The sequence below is a fragment of the Neomonachus schauinslandi genome, chromosome 3, assembly GCF_002201575.2.
Source record: "Neomonachus schauinslandi chromosome 3, ASM220157v2, whole genome shotgun sequence".
NCBI lineage: Eukaryota > Metazoa > Chordata > Mammalia > Carnivora > Phocidae > Neomonachus > Neomonachus schauinslandi.
This window is the reverse complement of record NC_058405.1, coordinates 143,056,883-143,077,938: the sequence shown is the minus strand read 5'-3', so window position 1 is coordinate 143,077,938 and position 21,056 is coordinate 143,056,883. Positions and strand designations below refer to the sequence as shown.

The following is a 21,056-nucleotide window of genomic DNA, read 5'->3' as shown; positions in this document are numbered from 1 at the left end:
CAAGCCTAGGGTCCTCCTACTCTGCTCCCATCTTCCCCTCTCCTCAGAGCTTTCCTTTTTCTTAATGTAGATTTTTGATCACTATAAACTTGGAACTGCTTTTGCTGCATCCCATAGGATTTACTATGTTGTATTTTCATTTGTTTCAAGGCATTTTTGTTTGACCCACTGATAGTTTGATAGCATGTTTATCTCCATACATATATAATTTTTCTAGTTTTCTTGTAATTTTTAATTTTATACCATTATGGTCAGAAAAGATACTTGAAATATGAAACATCATATTTACTAAAACTTGTTTTGGGCCTAACACATGATCTGACCTGGAAAATGTTCCATTTGAGAATGTCTAGTCTGCTTTTGGGTGGTAAATGTCTATTCATCTGGTCTAACTTGTAGTTTAAGTCCAATGTTTTCTGTCTTGATTTTTCTGTCTGATCTATCCATTGATGAAAGTGGGTGGGGACTGTTATACCTTACTATTATTTTATTGCTGTCTATTTCTACCTTTAACTCTTTAACATTTGCTCTATGTATTTAGGTGCTCCTAATTTGGGTGCATAAACATTTACAAGTGTTACATCCTGCTTGACCCCTTTATCATTATATAATGACCTTGTCATTTATTACAGTCCTTGTTTTAAAGTATATTTTGTCAGATAAGTATAGCTTTATCAACTTTTGGGTTCCGCTTGTAACAGCTTCCTTCTCTTCATTCCTGAGCTTATGTGTGTCCTTAAAACTGTAGTGTTTCTAGTAGGCAGCATATAGTTGGGTCTTGTTTTTTTCAAGCCATCCAGCTATTCTGTGTTTTGATTGGAGAATTCAATTCATTTACATTTAATTATTGATAGGCAAGGCCTTACTAATATTGTTTCATAATTGTTCTCTGGCTGTTTTATAGTTCTCTTGTTCATTTCTTCCTCTCTTGCAGTCTTCCTTTGTGAGTTGGTAATTTTCTGTAGTGATTCACTTTAATTCTTTTTTTTTTCTTTTTTTAAGATTTTATTTGCGAGAGAGCACAAGCAGAGGGTGGAGAGCAGAGGGACAGGGAGAAGCAGACTCTCTGCTGAGCAGAGAGCCTGATGCGGGGCTCGATCCTAGGATCCTGAGATCACAACCCGAGCTGAAGGCAGATGCTTAACTGAGCCACCCAGGCACCCCAACTCTCTTTAGCTTTTGTGCATCTATTATAAGTTTTGCTGTGTGGTTACCATGAATCTTACATAGAACATCTTTAAATCCATCAGTCGATTTATGCTAATAATTTAACTTTCCTATAAAAACTTTACTGCTTTACTCTCCTTTTGTGTATCTGATGTGACATTTAAATCTTTAGTATAGATTTATAAATGATGGACCCACCAGCATCACATTAGAGTATTCAGAATCTAAGTATATATTTACTTTGGCCAGTGAGATTGATACTTTCATATGTTTTGTATTTACTAATTAATGCCCTTTCATTTCAGCTTGAAGAAGTCCCTTTAACATCCCTTGTAAGGCTTGTCTAGTGGTGATAAATTCCTTCAGCTTTTGCTTATCTCTCTTTTAATTCTGAAGGACAATTTTGCTGCATATTCTTGGTTGGCATTCGTGAGTTCCCTCGTTGTTGTGGCATTGCGCTGGGGGATGGGGTGTATGAGGAGAGTGTGTCATAGCTTCTTCTGCCCACACGAATGTGGGTTTTTCTCTCATTAACCTGATGGATAGGAGTCACTTGGCTAGTGTCCGGATTTCTTTTAGAGGGAATTGTTTTGTACACAGGTGTGGATTCAGTGTGTCCATGGGAGGAGCTGAGTTCAGGAGCCTCTTTTCTCACAATCTTCTACTGGAACCAATTCCTTTTTTTTTAATTTGAGGATGTAAAATATTAAAATGTTTAGAATAGCAGTTATTTAATAAAGAGTTCTCTATCAGTAGTTAATATAGAACACTTTTTTGTGCACATTAGCACAGATCTTTTTGAATAGGTTTTTGACCTTTTTTTTTAACAGGACAGCAGGTACTAAGGAATGCACTCAAGTGACCAGTGTAACCAAGTGATCAAGATATCATATTGGCTAGTCTGGCATTAGCCTGCAGCCATAATTTGGGTTAGTCACTTCTCACAAAATAGATCCAACTGCTAACAAGGGGATTGGGTGACAGTATAAGAACCTAAGTGCAAATTTAGTGTTAAATATAAAAAAGACTCAAGTGGTTAATCACTAATACTTTGGTGTATGATCAGTAATACATTTCTACTTAGCCTGGTGGCTAACCTAAATTTTCATTACTCTTACTGACAATAAGCTATTCATCAGAGGAATTTAGGTGTATTTGAAAGTTTTAGTTTATGTGTAAAGTAGCATACTACTTGAAAGATTATTTTCTTCTCATCCTCAGAATCAATTATAGGAATCACTACAGGAAATTTAAAATACATTTTGTTAACCTTGTACTATTTAACAACAGTCATGGTGAACTGAATATGACTAATTTAAGACATTTATCTGAGTTTGGTAGACCTATGGCCTAATTATACAAAAAAAATCTGTCTTAAAAGGGCTGAAAAATATTACCTCATTAAAACTTTTCATATTCTAAGTATCTTTGTAACTGTGTCCCATAGGAAACAACAACACAGCAATTCTGATAACTGTACTTAAGAAAACTCCTGCTTTGAACACTGTTAGAAAACAAAGCATAAATTTAAAGAAAACTTTTACAATATAAAAATAATTTCATTTTCCTTTATCTTAATCATATACCTTAAGTAAAAAAGATATAAAAAATCTTAAATAGAATTTGGGAAAATGGAATAGGTAAGCATCATTAATATCAAAAACAAACTCCAAATTGTTTTATATAGCCACATATTTAAATATTTAATTTTCAAATACAGTTGCCTGATAGAATACTCTCTAGTCTGCTAGAAATGGTGCTCTGTTACCCAAGGGCAGTTGCACACAAAAATGGTGTTGCTGAGAGAAATGGCACGTTTTACCTGGCACTCTTCAGAGGTGCTCTACTGCACTTACATGGCTGTTAAAACCTTTAATTCTGCCAGCTGTTCTTGAGATACTCAATGACACTGTTATTTTTGCAGAAAATAGCCTCCAGTTGGATACTGTAGGATAAATATTTAATAGAACTCCCAGTAGCCCTGGCTTTAGAGCCAATTCCATAGGCACATACTTAGACCAAGTTACAGGATACATAATGTTTACTTTTTTTTTTTTTTTTTACTGCCTAAAATGTTTCTCAGTAAGTTTGGAATTGCATTTATAGGTAGTAGTACAGGTACCTATAAACCTATTTACGGGTTCAGTGTCAGACCTGTGAATTACAGACACTTGGGAGACAGGAACCAACCCTTGGATTCCTTCTACACATGCTTCAGTGTCCAGCACAGTGGTATTTGCATAACTGGTACATTAATTCAATAAACAGTTACCAAGACTTCTTTAGGTCTTCCATTTTGGGATTATTGTGGAAAGCCAATTTTGAGATTTCTAGGCAGTGAAAATTTAACACATGAAAGGCACTTGCCATTACTAATCATATTTCAAAAAGGTGGTATTAAAGTTAGAAGTGGCAATTGGTCTGTAACTGCCCACATAAGTGAACTGGAATCCAAGGGTAGTAGGACTGAAAGGATTCAACTGAAGCAAAATGGGAGAATATGAGTTAAGGTTAGACTTGAAAATAAAATTTGTCTTTGTAGATATTGCAGTGGTAAAATAATTATCTTTATGAGGAAATATTGGGAAGGACATAGTTACATTAAAAAAATAAAACTCTTCTAATATAATAAAGCATAATCCTAATAAGTTTTTGGGATAACTTTTCAATTTGCTGACCTCTTTTGATCAACTGGAGTTTTTACCATTCCATACACTCTGAATTGTAACTAAACAACTGCACGTTGACATGTTTTGTTTAGATGCAAGGAAAATTTTGGATTCTTTTAGTCTGAACAACTGAGAAATGAAAAGATCCCATCCTTAGATTTATATACTTGATTTTCTTACAAAAATAAGTTCAGTTATGCCAATATTTGTCTGAAAATGGTAGCATCCAACAGCAAACTAATAAATGGAATAACTGCAGTGTCAATATGAACTACAGTGAAACAAAGCTGCAAAGTTACTTTTCCGATTTGAATAATGAAGAAATCAGACTAGTGAAAAACCACAGCTATGGGGGGTGGAGGGAGGGGAGAAGGCAAATGTAAATAAAGGATCTGTATCAAAACAAAGTCCAGAAGGCAAAACCATAAGTATTAGAACAATACTTCAAAAGTCAATTACTATCACAGGGTAAAACTTTTAAGAAAGCAATTCAGAAAATGAATGAACACATATGTTTAAAATACAGAACTCTAAATACTTGATATATTTGAGATATTCTACAGTGCCCAGCTAATAGCTACAAATATTGTTTTCCTCAGGTATTTCTAGATGCTGTAGAAATCTACTGGGTTTATTTATTATTACAAAATCAGTTCAACCTTTAGAAAGGAAAGAAAATGAAAAATCGCTTCACTATAATACAGCATGAAAATAGGGTATGTTTGCCACAACTTGTGTTTTTTAAATGAAACAGAATCCATTTCATCCAATATTTAGAACAGGTGACTAAAACCAAGTTATTTCTTTTCAGGCCAGCCACAAAACTTTAAGGAATAGAGTCCAGTTTTGTACAACTTAGACATGTATGTACATAATAGAGCAGGCTCATATTTGAGCCAGCCAGTCTTAACGTCATTTCCAGGGGTCAGTAATCTATGGCCCAGGAACTGAATGTGGCTTGTGGCCTGTTTGTGTATGGCCCTGAGCTAAGAATCGTTTTTGCATTTTTTAAAGGGTTGTAAACAAAACAAAAACAGAATATGTGACAACTGTATATGGTCTACAAAACCTAAAATCTTTACGATCTGGCCTTTTACAGAAAAAGCTTGCAGACCTTTTATTTATACCAGTGTTGTACAGAATTCAGACAGTGCAATTACAAGTCCAAGATAATGTTCATTTATTCCCACCAAGAATGTAGTAACATCCTAAAAAGATGTCTTCTGATGTCATTTGTTAGAATTCCTTTTCTCCATCTTCAACCATCATTAAAGTTCATCCTACAGTAATGTAAAAGTGATTGAAAGAAAAAGTATGAATTTTTATTAAAATGTTAGTTTAGTATTTTACCTTTTAAAAAATAATTAATGGATCACTGTATGAAATATACCTTGCCTAACTGTAACAATAGAAAGGAAAAGGCTATCTCTTAGTTCTTACCTGTCCATGCAGATACTTCTAATTACACTTAAATAGTCACACTGGTATGTTTTTAAACTTAATTTCAATTACGATATTCTGGTTCATGACTAGTAACATTTTCTACTTCAAATGTTTAACTTGAGGTAAGAGACACACTAAAACCTCTTGAGGAAGCTAACACAGTCAAAACATCAGAAAAATATTTTTGTAAACCCAAGAAAATAAAGATTTATAACTCTCACTACAGGATGTAAGGATTCTATATTGGAGTCTGCAGTTCTAATATGGTTCTATAAAGCCAGACAGCTCTAGCCCTTTCCAGAAACTGTGTTCTTTTTTGGCCTCCTTTCACCTTATAGGGAAAGAATCCAAAAAACCTCATGCGTGATTTTATTAAATTCCACTCAGAAAGCACTCCAGTACTCTTTGGTCTGTTTGTAAGTATGTCCTAGAATGACAATGATTTAAAAAGGGGGGAAAAATAGTTCTTTCACAGAATAGCAAATGGGTTGCACTGCCTCTTGAGAAAAAAAAATTCAAGGAGGGGCAAAGATGAATATGGTTCCAATACATCCTGACTGTACCAGAAGAAAATTTGCTATACAAAGTATTTTATGAGGCTCCAGTATATTTATTCCCAACAAGTCAATGCTTTATTTATACTTGAACAAAATTTAAATAATTTATGGCCATAGTTTACTATTTTGAGTTAAATGGTTTTACTTGTCCAAATTTCTAAGCTTATCAGTGTATACAGGCTACACTCTGTCCTGTTTTCCAAATTAAGAAACTTCAACTTTACTATTTTTTGAAGCTTCCATTGTACCTGTTTATCTATTCTTACTGTACATTGTATCTATCAATAATGTTTGCCAAAGTCAGCTCTAGATTTAGTCCTTACCTTATCCCTCTTTCCATGATTTTGGAGATTTTTCAATTTTTCATATATTAAGGTAGCAATCTCTTTTGCATCTCTGGCATCTATTTGCTCTCCCCAAATACTTCTCTAAAATTAAAAACAATCCTCTTATAATCTTTAGGTATCTAATCAAAAATTGACATTTCCATATAAGAAATCTGATTATTCCTTAGAAGTTCTGAATGTTTGAAACTCAAATTTCTTCAAGGAAATAGCAAAAGCAGTGAACTCATAATTTACTTAAATACAATACTGTTATGGGAACATGTAAAACAATTCCTTGGAAAAAATGTATTGCTAACTCCAGTTGCCTTAAAATAACAGTTAAACTGTAAAGAAAAGGACCCAAATTGTTCTAATCTAATACAAATCATAGGCACAGTTAAAACCTTGATCAACAACCACACTGGAAAGTAATATATGTCTCCTGGTTCTCATCTGCTCACAGCAGGAAGGTGGTTGAAAAGCAGGGAAGGGGGCAGGTCAATGCATCAGGCTTGTTTATCTTGGATCTGGAGTCATTTATTTCCTCCTTCCTGGTGGGAACTCCACACTATATGTTAGGATCTTGTTTTTGTGTGTTACTGCCCACCTGATTTGTACTGCCGTTTACCACAATCACTGTTCTGCTTTGGTTTTCAAATCTGACCTGGTCTTCCACCCCGTCTCTTGGTTTGGGCAGGGATATTTGGAGTCCTAATGTCTTCTGGGCTTCTCTAAACACATGGTAACATCATCTTTTCAAACAGCTCCTTCTATGGCCTGATTAATTCTGTGACTGCTCATTATATTGATACTTCCATAACATCATTCTGAGTGAAGACCCCTATCTATGTCACCTATTTCTCAGCTGTTCTGAGAATCAAAGTAGAGTCAATGATTCCAAAGGAATGAAGATTCAGGTACTGGTGTAAGCTCCTTTTACTCTCACTGAGTTCTGCTTACCCCAGGCTGTTCTGAAGACAGAATTAACCTCTTTGACAAATCAAAATCCTTCACTGAAAAATCTAGATGACAATACTAGACTTCTGAAATTCATCACCCAATTTCATTATTTAACTCCAAAATATAATTCTAATAACATGAGATCTTAAGCTGAAGTTCTTTCTCAAAAAGTATAAAAATATTTGAAATGACTTATTTCAAATGTTTTACCAGAAAACATGAATACATGGCAAATCCTTATTTAATTACAGTTCTATTGTCAAAAATGTCATGCTTTTACTCAGGAAGATAGCAAAAGTCATGAGTACTTTCAGTTAGCAATTATATTGGTTGAAAGATATACGCATATAAATGACCATAGGGGTTATCACCTGAATTTTAAGACCCATCAGTAGATGTCTAGTTTTCTTTTGGGGGGGAAAAAAAAACATAGTGGCCTAGAGAAGGGAGTTATAACCAAACCAAGGAACCCTATCTTTTATTTTGTAGTCTAAATCACTAATAAAGGTAATGTAAGTTATTTTTCTAAAAGTAGGAAATACAGAACTTCATAGAAAATAATTACCTTAAATTCTCCACTCACAGAAAACTACTACTAGTATTCTGGTATGTCTCTTCAGTAGTTTCTGTAATTCAGGAGTATAAAAATTTTAAGGCAGTGGATCATATAAACTGAGACAGAAAAACCTTTTAAAATCACTTGATGCGTATTACTGAAGCTTCTTTTCACATATACAAATAAAATAAAAAATGACAAAGGGAGAAAAAGCTAATAAAAACATTCAGACTAATAAACCTTTTCAACTTGGTCTGCTAAAGGAAAGGCACATATAGGAAGGCCTTGTACGTACCTTTGCTCTTTCGTAGGGAAAAAATTTAACAGTTGGATAGGCTCTGATACCAGCTTTCTGGCATGTTTGAGCATAAGCCTGACAGTCTACTTTTCCAGCTTTCACTTTTCCTTTAATCATCTGAAAAGAGAGAAATATGGTTTGCCATTCTCTGTGGCACAGACTATATTGGCAACCACAAAGCAACATGATAGAAATATTTTCAAATCTTTGTAATTTTAAAGACTTAAGCTTTCATCCTTTCCATCCTAGTAAGATTGCTTCCAACTTTTTACTGGCTCTTTAAACACCTATTTACGCAGAACCACCTCTCCAGAGCAAATAAACTCTTCATCTTATCAAAAAAAACTCCTTCCTGGTACCCACACCTTGTCCGTCACACCACAAACACCTCAGATTCTGTCCTCACCCGCCTTCTTCCTTTCTCTGGCTCACAGGCTGAGGTAGCAAACATTCTTCGTTTTGTGGAAGGCTGACAGCCACACCCACACCTATAGCCTCCAGTCCCTCTCTATCAGACCTTGGACTTGCTCTTCAGGCTATGATCTTTTTCATACTGAATAACTTTCTGCTATATTCAAGATACGGTTGCATTACAAAATAAGCTAAATACAAAGGGAGCAAAAACATTTTGTTAGAATTTCTAGAGAAGAAGGAAGCATAAGAGGAGAAGATCTAGTAAGTGGAAAATGAATGACCTTTTATTTGAAGGACAATCCAAGAACTAAAATAATCTTTTACAACTCCGGGGAGCTCTGAAATCCCTTTGCTAAAGAAATCTCGATGGCTTGGGATTTTAGGTTTTGTTTTAGGCTGGTGAAACTGGAGCTTTCTCATTCTAGTGAGTGTTTTATAGCCCATGGCAAAGCTCCTCGAAGCAAGGGAAGCTAACAATCTGGATTAACTAATGAGCAGGATGGTGTTGACAGAAACAACAAAAACTCAGATTGCATTCAGCTTATGCATTCAGTTAAGTTTTATAAGCATTTACTGAGTTGGACAAGACCTGTAAAACTTGCCCTCAAGAAGCTCAGTCTTATGGAGGAGACTGGTAACTAAATAAATATTTAACATCCATCGTGTAAGTACACCAATGGAGTACAAGATATCAAAGTGAACTGAATGAGAAGGACAGTGAACACAGAAGTGCCAACTGAAGCTGGGTTTTGTAGGATAAGGAGAAAAAGATCCAGATGCCCAAGGTAAGGAAAAGGCATTTTAGAGAGAGGGAACAGCACGTATTTGTTCAACAAATCTGAAGTACTTTGTTGTGCCTGAACTGTAAGGTGTGGGGTGGGACAGAGAAAAAGCTGAAGAGGTATGAAGGGTCCCATGGCAGACCTGCAACCAAGGATGCAAGTCCAGAAACTTGTTCACAGGAAGCCTGAGAAGAAAGATGATCAGGGCATAACTGAAACATGAGACTAGTTCAAAGGCACACATGTCTAGATGAGATGATGAGGGCTTGAACAGAGAGGCTAGCAGAGCAGATGGAGAGGAGATGACAGATTGGAAAGGCATGTAGGAGACAGATGCCGCTTGCCAGGCCATCAGATGAGTAAAGGAAAAGAAAAAGGGAACAAGCAGAAGTGAGGTGTCTGGCTGTTCTGGTTAGGTAGATGAGTCCTCAATCAAGACAGAGATTTCAGCTAACAGCATTAATAAAGAAGAAATGTGCGAAGATTATAGTCATAGAAATGAAATGGAAGTTTTTTTTTTTTTTAAAGATTATTTATTTATTTGACAGAGAGAGACACAGCGAGAGAGGGAACACAAGCAGGGGGAGTGGGAGAGGGAGAAGCAAGTTTCCTGCGGAGGAGGGAGCCCGATGTGGGGCTCGATCCCAGGACCCCGGGATCATGACCTGAGCCGAAGGCAGACGCTTAACGACTGAGCCACCCAGGCGCCCCAATGAAATGGAGTTTTAAAAAATTCACAGAAAACTTTTAAGAGAATTGTATTTAAAATATAATTAGATATAATCATTTTATCTAATTTTTAAATAACTTATTTATTTTTTTAAAGATTTTATTTATTTCTTTGACAGAGAGAGTACAAGCGGGGGGGTGGCAGGAAGAGGGAGAGGGAGAAGCAGGCTTCCCACTGAGCAGAGAACTGGACATGGGGCTCAATCCTAGGACCCTGGAATCATGACCTGAGCCAAAGGCAGACGGTCAATCGACTGAGCCACCCAGGCGCCCTAAATAACTGTTATTTTATCTAATTATTAAAACATGCATATGACTACAACTTATCTAAGTAGACAGACAAGACTTACCCTAGCCAAGAGCTCAAACTCTGGAGCAAAATTTTGGCAAGGTCCACACCAAGGAGCATAGAAATCAACCACCCAATGATTTTTCCCTTGTATAACTTCTTCATTGAAAGTCTGAGGTGTTAGATCTATGGATGCTTGAGGTAAAAATCTGTGGCAAGGGATCAAAATTATTTTTCATTACATGAAACCAAAGCAAACATCTAAAATATAATATTGCAGAAGTATCTAAAATATAATATTGCAGAAGTTTCTAAGTTAAAAATGACTTCCAAGTTATCTTGGTAAATTGTAATTCTTTACTAAGTAATGTAAAATGCTACAGCCTATAACTACAGACATAAGAGGAAGGTAAATAGCACTGAATCTATTTTATACAATGATGCATATTTTGATTACTCACCCTAGACCCCAAATTCTCAGGGAATAAGCATCTCTATTCCAACCATTGTAACTACTGAAAGAAGAAAAAAATATGTAAGTTGTAAGTACTATTTTCTATTATTGGATATGTTCAGAAAACCATCTCTCTACAGCAATTGAAAAGTTTAACTTATTGACTACATACCACTTCCCTTCTCAGATACACCTAGCTATAAATGCTTACATGACTTCCCAAATATATTTTTCTCTAGTCTCGATGTTTTTTTTTTTTGTGCTCAAGACAGCCCTGAATGTCTAGCTGCCCGCTGGACATCTCCTATAGACGCATGGGAATGGTAACACTCCAAATGCCTAAGACTTCAGTTTCAGAACCTTTACTCTGGTCATTATGTCCGTCAAATTCCTAAGTACTTTTTAAGATGCATTTCAAAAGCCACCTCATAAATGCAGCCTTTCATGATCTCCTCTCATAGCTGTAATCCTTTCCTCCTATGCAATCCATGGCTCAGTTTTACCTTTTAAATAATATTCCTTATATTCTACCTTGCACTTGAGTTTACTACCTCAAATGCTGTGTGGTGTTATAGAAATAGGATGGGCACTGACAGACTGGGCTGAATCCTCAATTATAAACCTTAGCAGCTGTAGGACTTAAGGTCTGTTAATCAGTTTACATATTTGTATAGGAGGAAGGGCAATAATTCTTATTTCTCAGGGTATATGTGAGGACTGGTGGGAATACCATGAGCAAAGGATCTAGTGTAGTACCTGAAGCCAAACACTGACTTCCTAAATGTTAGTACTTCCTCTGTTTCTCTTCTTCTATACTGGTGTGCCAGCTTCATGAGTACTGGGATCATTCAATTCTTTTTTCATCTTCAGAGGTTCTCATTAGCACATGATCTTAAAACATGGTGGGCTCCCAAAAAATATTTGTTGGGTTAACTTTTATTTAGTTAACTTTTTAAGACAAGCTTATTTATTTATTTAAGTAATCTCTACACCCAACGTGGGGCTCAAACTCATGACCCTCAGATCAAGAGTCACATGCTCTTCTGACTGAACCAGCCAGGAACCCCTAAGATAACTTTTAAATTTTGCTAAATAAATGGTTATAATAAATGTCTTTAAATTTTAGGCAACACTTACTGATACTGATAAGCTTTATTTGATTTTGGGGGGAAAAATCTTATCTCAGGGTATCTCCGAACATTTTCTTGGGCACAAAAAGAATGATACTGTTGGCAGTCTATACTGCCCACATTGATCAGTCCAGTTAATGTCTATAAAAGAGAAAAAGAGGAGATAAATAGATCAAAGTGATTAGAATAAAATTACCTACATAACTATTTATATTTACAATAGAAAAATTATTACTGTGAGATGCTTATTATTTATCAGTGATTTTCACCAAATTAAGGGTTTAAAACATAGAACACTTGCAGTAATGAACTGAAATTGTAGTTGGAGTTAAGACCTTACTACAATTACTACAGATTGAACAACAGATTTCATTCATGTTCTATGTGGGGGTAAAATTAGGTATCTCTAAAATTTAGTGTCAGAAACAAGGAATAATGAAGGTCTCTGCAATGGTATTTCAAAGTTATTTTTCAAATAGAAACCTACATTGCAGCACACTGAATCATGCCCAAATTTTAAAATTTTACTGAAAATTCAGGACACAAAATTGCATTATCTTAAATGTTAAGATACTAGAAATCACTTTTAACTCTTTGGTTTGTTCACTTTTTCTTAGAAATATAAAACAGTGCTTTCATTTTCCATTCTCTAAGTAATTTTTTTCCAATCTTTTATGATTTATAACACTATTTGTATAGAAAATAAAGGGATTTTTGGGTTGACTTGGGCAGAAATTTGGTCAGATATGTACCAAACAAGTGACACAGGAAAAAAAAAAAAGGTAGATTATACCATTCACCCAACCAGACAGAAACAGAGTTGAAATCTAACTGGTATAATGAGAACTGTTGTAAGTGACAATCTAGAAGGTGGGTTCATCTCAGTTTCAAAATAGTTCTGTTAAATACACATTCATGCTACATTTTAAGATTTAAAATAAACTACTCTACCCGGGCCATTCTTTTCCATTCTGGCATTAGGACTTGACATGGATGACACCACGGAGAATAGAAATCAACCATCCACACTTCATCATGTTTTCTCTGTTTAACTAGTTCATTGAAAGTGGTGGGTGTCAGGGAGATCACTGAAGGATTCATAAGATCCTAAAGAGAATATAACGTTCATTATAACAGATATAAAAAGGTGTTCCTATATTCTTGGCAAATTGTTGTCGCTTAGAAAAGTTCCTATTTCTGAATAATCAAAAGATACTTACGGATGTTTAAAAGAAAGAAATTATTCCTTGTTAATTTGGGCTTTGCCCATCAACCTTCTTAAATCAAGGTATATTTTTTTCTTATTTCTATGTATCATTAAAATCATCTTAGGTAGGGAACAGAGGCAACTTTAAGGTGACAGTAAATGGGACAAAAAGTTCTAAGAGGTGTCCAGATGTCTACACAGGCCATATAGTTCTGTTCCAGAATCAATGATTGGTTTGGAAATGATCCTTTAATTATTAATGGAAAGCCTATTATTCTATTTTCCTGACAGTCTGATTGGAGATACTGCTCAACCTCCCTAAAAGCTCACTTGCTCTAAATGCTGCTTTAATAAAGCTTAAGTCTACCATGATAGGGTAATACTAACAAAAATGTTAGCTTCACTGGGGAAATAATAATAAACAAAACAACACAAAACCAAAAACCATTTAAAAATAAATACCTCTATGAATTCCAAGATCTGTTCAGCAGAGTGATGTCCTTCATATTCATGAACATTGGACTGGTTGAAAACCACTGTTGTTGGATAAGCCTGAATGTTATACTGTTAGGAATGAAAATACAAATTAAAGATTTTATGCATTTTACCTACTGGTTTCAAATTTATAACCAGCTTGCTTTTAAGTAACAACAATAACACTTAAAAAACCCATTGCTAAACTGCTGGTGACTGAAAAATTTTAGCCTAGCCAAATTTGGCAAAGAAAATGGATTCACAGTTGCACTGATAAATGACCTTTTTTTATAGGTAGTCCATTAGCCATAAAAATGCATGGGCAGTGAAACACTGAGAAGTGTGCATAGCCACAATATGGCTAATTATGAGCGTGGGCCCTTTTGACTCTGCTAAAACAAGATGGATAAGGCTGTAAAGAGCAGGCTAATCTCTGGCTTGAGTCTTTTTGAAACCACAATAATGCTCCAATTTGTCCAGCAGTAGAAGAAAAAGGAAACAAAGTAGCAAGGATAAAGAAATAAATTAATAATGTGTACACAACCATATTTTAACTTAAGGAATTATGACTCATGTCCTAAGAATATGGTCCCTTTTCATTCTTCATTCAAGATACTGTTTATGGTACAAATACTGTAATTTCCTCCTCAGAATTAACATGAACATTGGCCCAGGAAGCATTTCTTTGAAGTTTTAATTTTTATTTTTCTAAAAGTTAGTATATCTATGTGAATTCACTGTGGCTGATCTTCGCATCCTTAAAGTTGACAAGCACTCAGCAGCAAATTAGAATCTTTGATTAGGATTCAAAAATAATTTTTGTAAAAACAATGGAAATCTTTATCAAACTTTTGTAAAATGAGTGTAAATCCAAATAACTCATTAGGGATGACTGTTGTTTTGTTTTAAATCCTTATATTTTACTCAATTATCTAAAGGATATTTAATAGTTTAGATTAAAAAGTAGAAAAACTAGAAGAATTCAAATTAAGATAATCCCTGTTTCACATTGTTTGTATCTTGCTTAGTTTCAATGTCACAAGACATTCAAAACCAAAGATTGTATTTGTTTTTAGTTAAATGAAATTTCAAACAGAACGAAGAGAGAAATCATCTAACAGATACCCACATATCCCTTCTTGATATTTAAGGAAGTTTAACTTCTTTGTCACACTGGCAGATTGCTTAAGTTCTTTTTCTTGATCCCATTTCCTTTCCTCCCTGAAAGTAGGAGCAATTAATATCCTCAAATAAGTAAATATCTAATCCACTAATGTTTTTATACTTTTGTGACATGCATATGTATTCCTGGGCAGTAGAGTGAAATGTTGGGAGCATTAAAAAATTTTCTGTTATTCTATCATACTCTGTAAGCTATTCTGCAACCTGCTTTTGTCATCTTACATAAGATGTATTTTTGAGACTTACCTGTGCTGGTAAAGACAGATCTAATTTTAAATGCTCTATGGTATTCCATTATGTAACTGGATAATCTATCCACATACTTGCTATTGTCAGATTTCTAAATTTTTGTTCATTTGATGATGGATTAATTTGATGGATTGTTATAATTTGTACTTTCTTGATGGCTAGCTAGTGAAGTGCAAGATTTTTTGTTTGTTGGATTTCTTTTTCTAAAAAAAATGTTTCAACTTTCTCATTTTATCTATATAAAAAAACTGACCTGTAGTCAAATATTCTGGCAGTAAGGTTTTCTGTCAGTTACATGTGCTGTAAATAGTCTGTTGTCTTAACTTCATACTGTCTTTTTCTTTGGCAATAGTTTTATCATTTAATATAGTCAAAATCATTCACATTAATTTTTACCTTGTGTGTGTGGACTGAGAAATTCTTCCTCACACAGATGCCATAAAGATTTCACTCTACATTTATTTGTTTTTAAAACCTATCATTTTCTTTTTCTTCTCCCCCATTTTTCTTTTTCTTTTTAAAAATGTTTACTTTTATAAAATATTTAAAATACACACAAAAGCAGACAGCAATAAACTTGCATGTACTCTTGTAGCTACAATAATCATCCACTCACGGGCACACTTACTTCATTTATACTCCCTCCCAACTCTACTCCTACACCAAGATTATTTTAAAGCAAATTCCAGATGATTTATCATTTCACCCACATTTAAAATATAAGGATTTTCCCCCAAGCGTAACTACACTGTCATTTCCTGATAATTATCAGATACCCTGTCAGTGTTCAAATTTCCCCAATTATCGCTTGCTCACTTTTTTGCAGTTGGTTTGGCATCCAAACGAGACCTAAACATTACAATGATATGTCTTTTGAGTCTCTTTCATCTCTTTTCCCACCTTTCAGTGTATCTGAATACCAATAAATTAGGTATTTGTCCTGTAAGATCCTCTATATACTGGGACTTGCAGATTTCATGCCCATGGTGTCACTTAACAGATTCCCTACATACGGACAGATCTCAAGGTGTGATATCTGATTTAGGTTTCAGAGACTTGTTCTAAGAATATTTTATAGGTGGTATTATATACTTTCATGACAAGATATATAATTCCTAGTTATTCCTGGAACTGAAGAATGAATATTTTATGAATTAACCTAAGAAAATATTTTTATGTAAACAAAGGTTGAAAAAAACTTGTTCATTTTTAAAATTTCCATCTACTAACTATACTCGGAAGACAATTATGAGGAAAACCTGAGACTCAAACTACAGACTGCCAAAAGGTAATATTGAGTCAAAAATTATAAAGATTTTAAATAATGGAAAAATCATGTATTTTATCAAGCAAACAAAATATTTTCCCAAGTTTGATAAGACCATGTTTATATTCAACTATTTATGTTGTCTATTCATGTTTTAATTCAATCATAATTTTATATCATTTTTTGAAATATTTGTTGAAATTATTTGATTAAATAATTTACTACTCTAAACACAGATGTACATCTGAAATAGAGACCTTTGTCAGAAGTATTAATTAGAACAAGTATTTTATACATACCATGTTACAGAGTCCCTCGTGAACTGTACAATCTAGTGTACCAAACTTAAGCTGACCGTAAAGATGTTTTGATGCTTTTCGTAACTCTGGCAATAAAGCTCGACACGGTGGGCACCACTATGAAAGAAAAAATATTCACAAGCACTGAGCTAAATGAAACAAAAATATACTAAGTAAGATAAACCATACTTAGGGACAAATCTTATGCGTGTGTTTGTGTGTCTATTTAATTCTTGGAGGGGCAAGTACATCCCCACTCTCCTAGAAGCAATATGTGATAGGGGCCAAAATTCAGTAACACAATTTTGGTACTCATGGTTCAAGACTATCTAGAAAATGTCTTTTTGCCATGGTAAGAGAAAATGTGACAACACTGAAATTTGACAGATAAAACTTACTTACTGGGGCAAAAAAATCAACAAGCCATGGTTCCTTGTCATTGGCAGGAAAATTTTGAGGTCCAAGTGTGGTAACATGAGAATTAACACTTTCTTTGGCAAAGGCAAGTATATCATACAGAATCTTCTTTCCTTTGAAATTGAATAAAAGAAAAATTAAAATCCACATTCTGCCTTTCTATCCATAGAAACATTTCAAAGTTTTTATACTTCAGATATTAAAGAAATGAAGACAAACTTATTGAACACACTGATTTCGGTGAGGGTCTAGTGTTCTGTATACTATAGATAAATAGGTTTGCTCTGCCAGGAGCACCTTTCTTTGCAATGCTCCTTCATCCTTAGAGGCAGAGTAACCACTTTTTTGCAGTATTTGTGTTCTTTACGCTTACTTGAACTACTACCTTGGCCCAACTACTAAATCTATTTCTTCAAACTCAACTTCCCTTATGAATTCAAAACCTGTATTACCAACTGCCCAAAAATACTCACATGGATGTCATACAAACACTTCAAATATATTAAAATTGAAGTTGAGCTATTTCCCCCCGAACTTGCTCCTTTTCTCACCTTCCCTATCTTGGCAATGGCATAGTCACCCACTAGGTGGATCAACATAGTGAGAACTTAAAAGAATTAAGGAATAAAGAAATAAAATATCTAAAAAATGAGTCAGAGCCAAAGAACACAATAACTGACACTAAAAACACACTAGAGGGAATCAACAGCAGATTAGAAGCAGCATAACGGACCAGATGGATCTGGAAGCCAGAGTTGAGGAAATCCCCCAGGTGGAACAGCAAAAAGAAAAGAGAATAAAAAATGAGCATAGGTTAGGTTAAAGGGCCTCTAGGACATCATCAAGTGTCCTAATATTGACATTACAGGAGGTTCAGAAGGAGAAGAAAGAGAATAAAAGGCAGAAAACTTTGAGGAAATCAGAGCTGAAAACCTTCCCTACCAGGGGAAGGAAGCAGACCCACAGATTTAGGAAGCACAGAGAAGACCAAACAAGAACTCAAGTAAATTCACACCCAGACACATTTTTAAAATGTCTGAACTAAAGAGAAAAGAGAAAATCTGAAAAAGCAGCAAGAGCCGTGCCAACTAGTTACACACAAGGGCACCCCCATATGATTATAAGCTGGTTTTTCAGCAGAAACATAGCAGGCCAGAAGAGGGTGGCAGGATATATTCACAGTTCTCATTCAGAATTGAAGGAGAGATGGTTTCCCAGGCAAACAAAAGTTAAAGGAGTTCATCACCACTAAACCAGCCTTAAATGTTATAGAGACTTCTTTAAGCAGAAAAGGCCATAGTTAGAAGAAAGTTATGAAAGAAAAAAAAAATCACTGGTAATGGCAAACATTGGTAAACATGTAGAAAATGTAGTGGATCCATCACTTATAAGGCTAGTATGAAGGTTAAAGAGAAAAGTAGTAAAATCTGTATCTACAATAATTAGTTATGGGATACACAAAAAGATGTAAAATAGGATGCCAAAAAAAGTCAGCAGGAGAGTAAAACACAGTGCTTTTAAGATGCATTCAAACCTAAGTGACACTCAACTGAAAAGACTACTATATACATAGGTTGTTATATATGAGCCTAATGGTAACCAAAAACCTACAACAGATGCACAAAAAATAAAGAGAAAGAAATCCAAATATAACACTAAACAAAGTCGTCAAATCACAAGAGAAGAACAGAGAGGAACTACAAAACCAGAAAATAATGAAGAAAATGGCAATACATACCTATCATCAGTAAGTACTTTTAAGTGTAAATGGACCAAATGCTCCAAACAAAAGACAGAGGGTAGCTGAAAGGGTAACAAAAGCAAATAAAACCAAACCCCCTCTGTAGGCTACCTCTATCACTTCAGATGTTAAGGACATACACAGACAAAGTGAAGGGATGATAAAAGATATTCCATGCAAATGGAAACAAAAAGAAAAATAGACTAGCAATACTTAGACAAAACAGACTTTACAACAAAGACTGTAATAAGAGACAAAGAAGGACATTACATAATGATAAAGGGATCAATTCAACAAGAGGAAATAATTATACAAATCTATAAATATCAACATAGGAGCACCTAATATGTAGAGCAAGTATTAACTGACATAATGGGAGAAAGTGACAGTAATACAATAACACCTCACATACATCAATGGATGACAGATCATCCAGACAGAAAATCAACAAAACAGTAACCTTCAAGGACATATTAGACCAGTTTGACTTAATAGATATATACAGAACATTCTTTTCAAAAACAGAATACATGTTCTTCATGTATTCTGGGGCACATGGAACACTCTCCAAGATAATCATGTTAGGCCACAAAACAAGTCTCAATAAATTTAAGAAGACTGAAATCATACCAAGCATTTTTTTCTGACCCAATAGTATAAAACTAGAAACTAAAACAAAACTGGGAAAAAAACACAAACACATCAAAGCTAAACATGTTCCTAACAATCAATGAGTTGATGAAGAAATGAAAGAAAACAAAAAAAATACCTTATGACAAATAAAAATCAAACACAATGTTCCAAAATCTATGGGACCCACCAAAAGCAGTTTTAAGAGGCAAGTTTAGGGGCACCTGGGTGGCTCAGTGGGTTAAGTGTCTGCCTTCAGCTCATCACCCCAACTGAGCTCAGCATCTGGCTCCCTGCTCAGTGGGGAGTCTGCTTCTCCCTCTGCCTCTGCCCCCACTCGTGTTCTCTCTCTCGCTCCCTCACTCTCTCAAATAAATAAATAAATAAAATCTTTAAAAAAAAAAATAAGAGGCAAGTTTATAGAGATATAGGCCTACCTCAGGAAACAAATCTCAATCTAACCTTACATCTTAAAGGAACTAGAAAAAGAAGAAATAAAGTCCCAAGTTAATAGAAGGAAAAAATAAAAATCAGAGCAGAAATAAATGACTCTCTACTCAAAAACTAATAGAACAAATCAACTCAGTAAAGTAACAGGATACAAAATTAATATACCAAAATCTGTGTTCTTTTTTTTTTTTGAGGGCAGGGAGGGGCAGAGGGAAAGGGAGAGGGAGAATCTTAAGCAGGCTCCACACCCAGCGTTGAGCGTGGTGTGGGGCTCAATCTCACAACCCTGAGATCATGACCTGAGCTGAAATCAAAAGATGCTTAACCAACTGAGCCACCCAGGCGCCCCAAGAGCTGGACACTTAACCGACTGAGCCACCCAGGTTCCTCAGTCTGTGCTATTTCTATAATATCAAACTATCAGAGAAATTATGAAAACAATCCCATTTAGAATTGCATCAAAAAGGATAAAACACTTAGGAATAAATGTAACCAAGGAGATAAAAGACCTGTACTCCAAAAACTACAAGACATTGTTGAAGAAACTGAAGAGGACACAAATAAATAGAAAGATACAGTCTTCATAGACTGAAGGATTAATGTTATTAAAATGTCTATATGATCTCTAAAAATCTACATATTCAATGCGATCCCTATGAAAACATCAATGGCATTTTTTTTTTTACAGAGTTAGAACAAATTATCTTAAAATTTGTATGGAACCACAAAAGACCATGAAGAATCAAAGCAACCATGAAAAAAGAGAACAAAGCCAGAGGTATTGTGCTCCCTGATTTCAAGATACACCATAAAGCTATAATAATCAAAACACATAGTATTGGCACAAAAACAGACACACAGATCAATGGAACAGAATAGAGAGCCAGAATAGAGAGAAATAAACCCATACTTATATCGTCAATCTGTGACAAAGGAGGTAAGAACATACAATGGGGAAAAGACAGTCTCTTCAGTAAATGGTACTGGGAAAACTAGAGCTACATGCAAAAGAATGAAACTGGACCACTTTCTTGTACCATATACAAAAATCAATTCAAAATATATTACAGACCTAAATATAAGACCTGAAACCATGACTCCTAAAAGAAAACACAGGCAGAAAACTCTTGGACATCTGTCTTACCAATATCTAAAAAACAAAATGAAGAAGCAAAACAAAATAGAACAGACTCATAAATACAGAGAACAAACTGGTGATTGCCAGAGGAGAGGGAGGTGGGAGGAAGGGTGAAACAAGGGGATTAAGAGGTACAAACTTCCAGTTACAAATAAGTCACAGGGGTGTAAAGTAGAGCACAGGGAACAGAGTTACTAATAATGTAACAACTTGATATGATGACAGACG

General features: G+C 34.9%; 1 protein-coding gene across 3 annotated transcripts in view; it reads right to left on the bottom strand.

Moving 5' to 3' along the window:
- Nucleotides 1–4,350: 4,350 nt before the first annotated feature.
- The window catches only part of DNAJC10 (DnaJ heat shock protein family (Hsp40) member C10), a 46,955-nt gene continuing 30,249 nt past the window's right edge, over nucleotides 4,351–21,056 (bottom strand). The window contains exons 14-23 of one of the 3 annotated variants that reach the window (XM_021703292.2): nucleotides 16,855–16,982; nucleotides 16,453–16,569; nucleotides 13,444–13,545; nucleotides 12,726–12,881; nucleotides 11,782–11,915; nucleotides 10,652–10,705; nucleotides 10,252–10,399; nucleotides 7,974–8,093; nucleotides 6,160–6,264; nucleotides 4,351–5,116 (exon numbers count right to left, since the gene is read on the bottom strand). In XM_021703292.2, coding sequence (XP_021558967.1) covers nucleotides 5,105–5,116; nucleotides 6,160–6,264; nucleotides 7,974–8,093; nucleotides 10,252–10,399; nucleotides 10,652–10,705; nucleotides 11,782–11,915; nucleotides 12,726–12,881; nucleotides 13,444–13,545; nucleotides 16,453–16,569; nucleotides 16,855–16,982 — 1,076 coding nt within the window. In that variant the 3' untranslated portion in view covers nucleotides 4,351–5,104. Of the gene's footprint in view, nucleotides 5,117–6,159; nucleotides 6,265–7,676; nucleotides 7,749–7,973; nucleotides 8,094–10,251; nucleotides 10,400–10,651; nucleotides 10,706–11,781; nucleotides 11,916–12,725; nucleotides 12,882–13,443; nucleotides 13,546–16,452; nucleotides 16,570–16,854; nucleotides 16,983–21,056 lie in introns of those variants that run through there. The other 2 variants (XM_044913347.1, XM_021703293.1) reach the window with 2 other exon arrangements.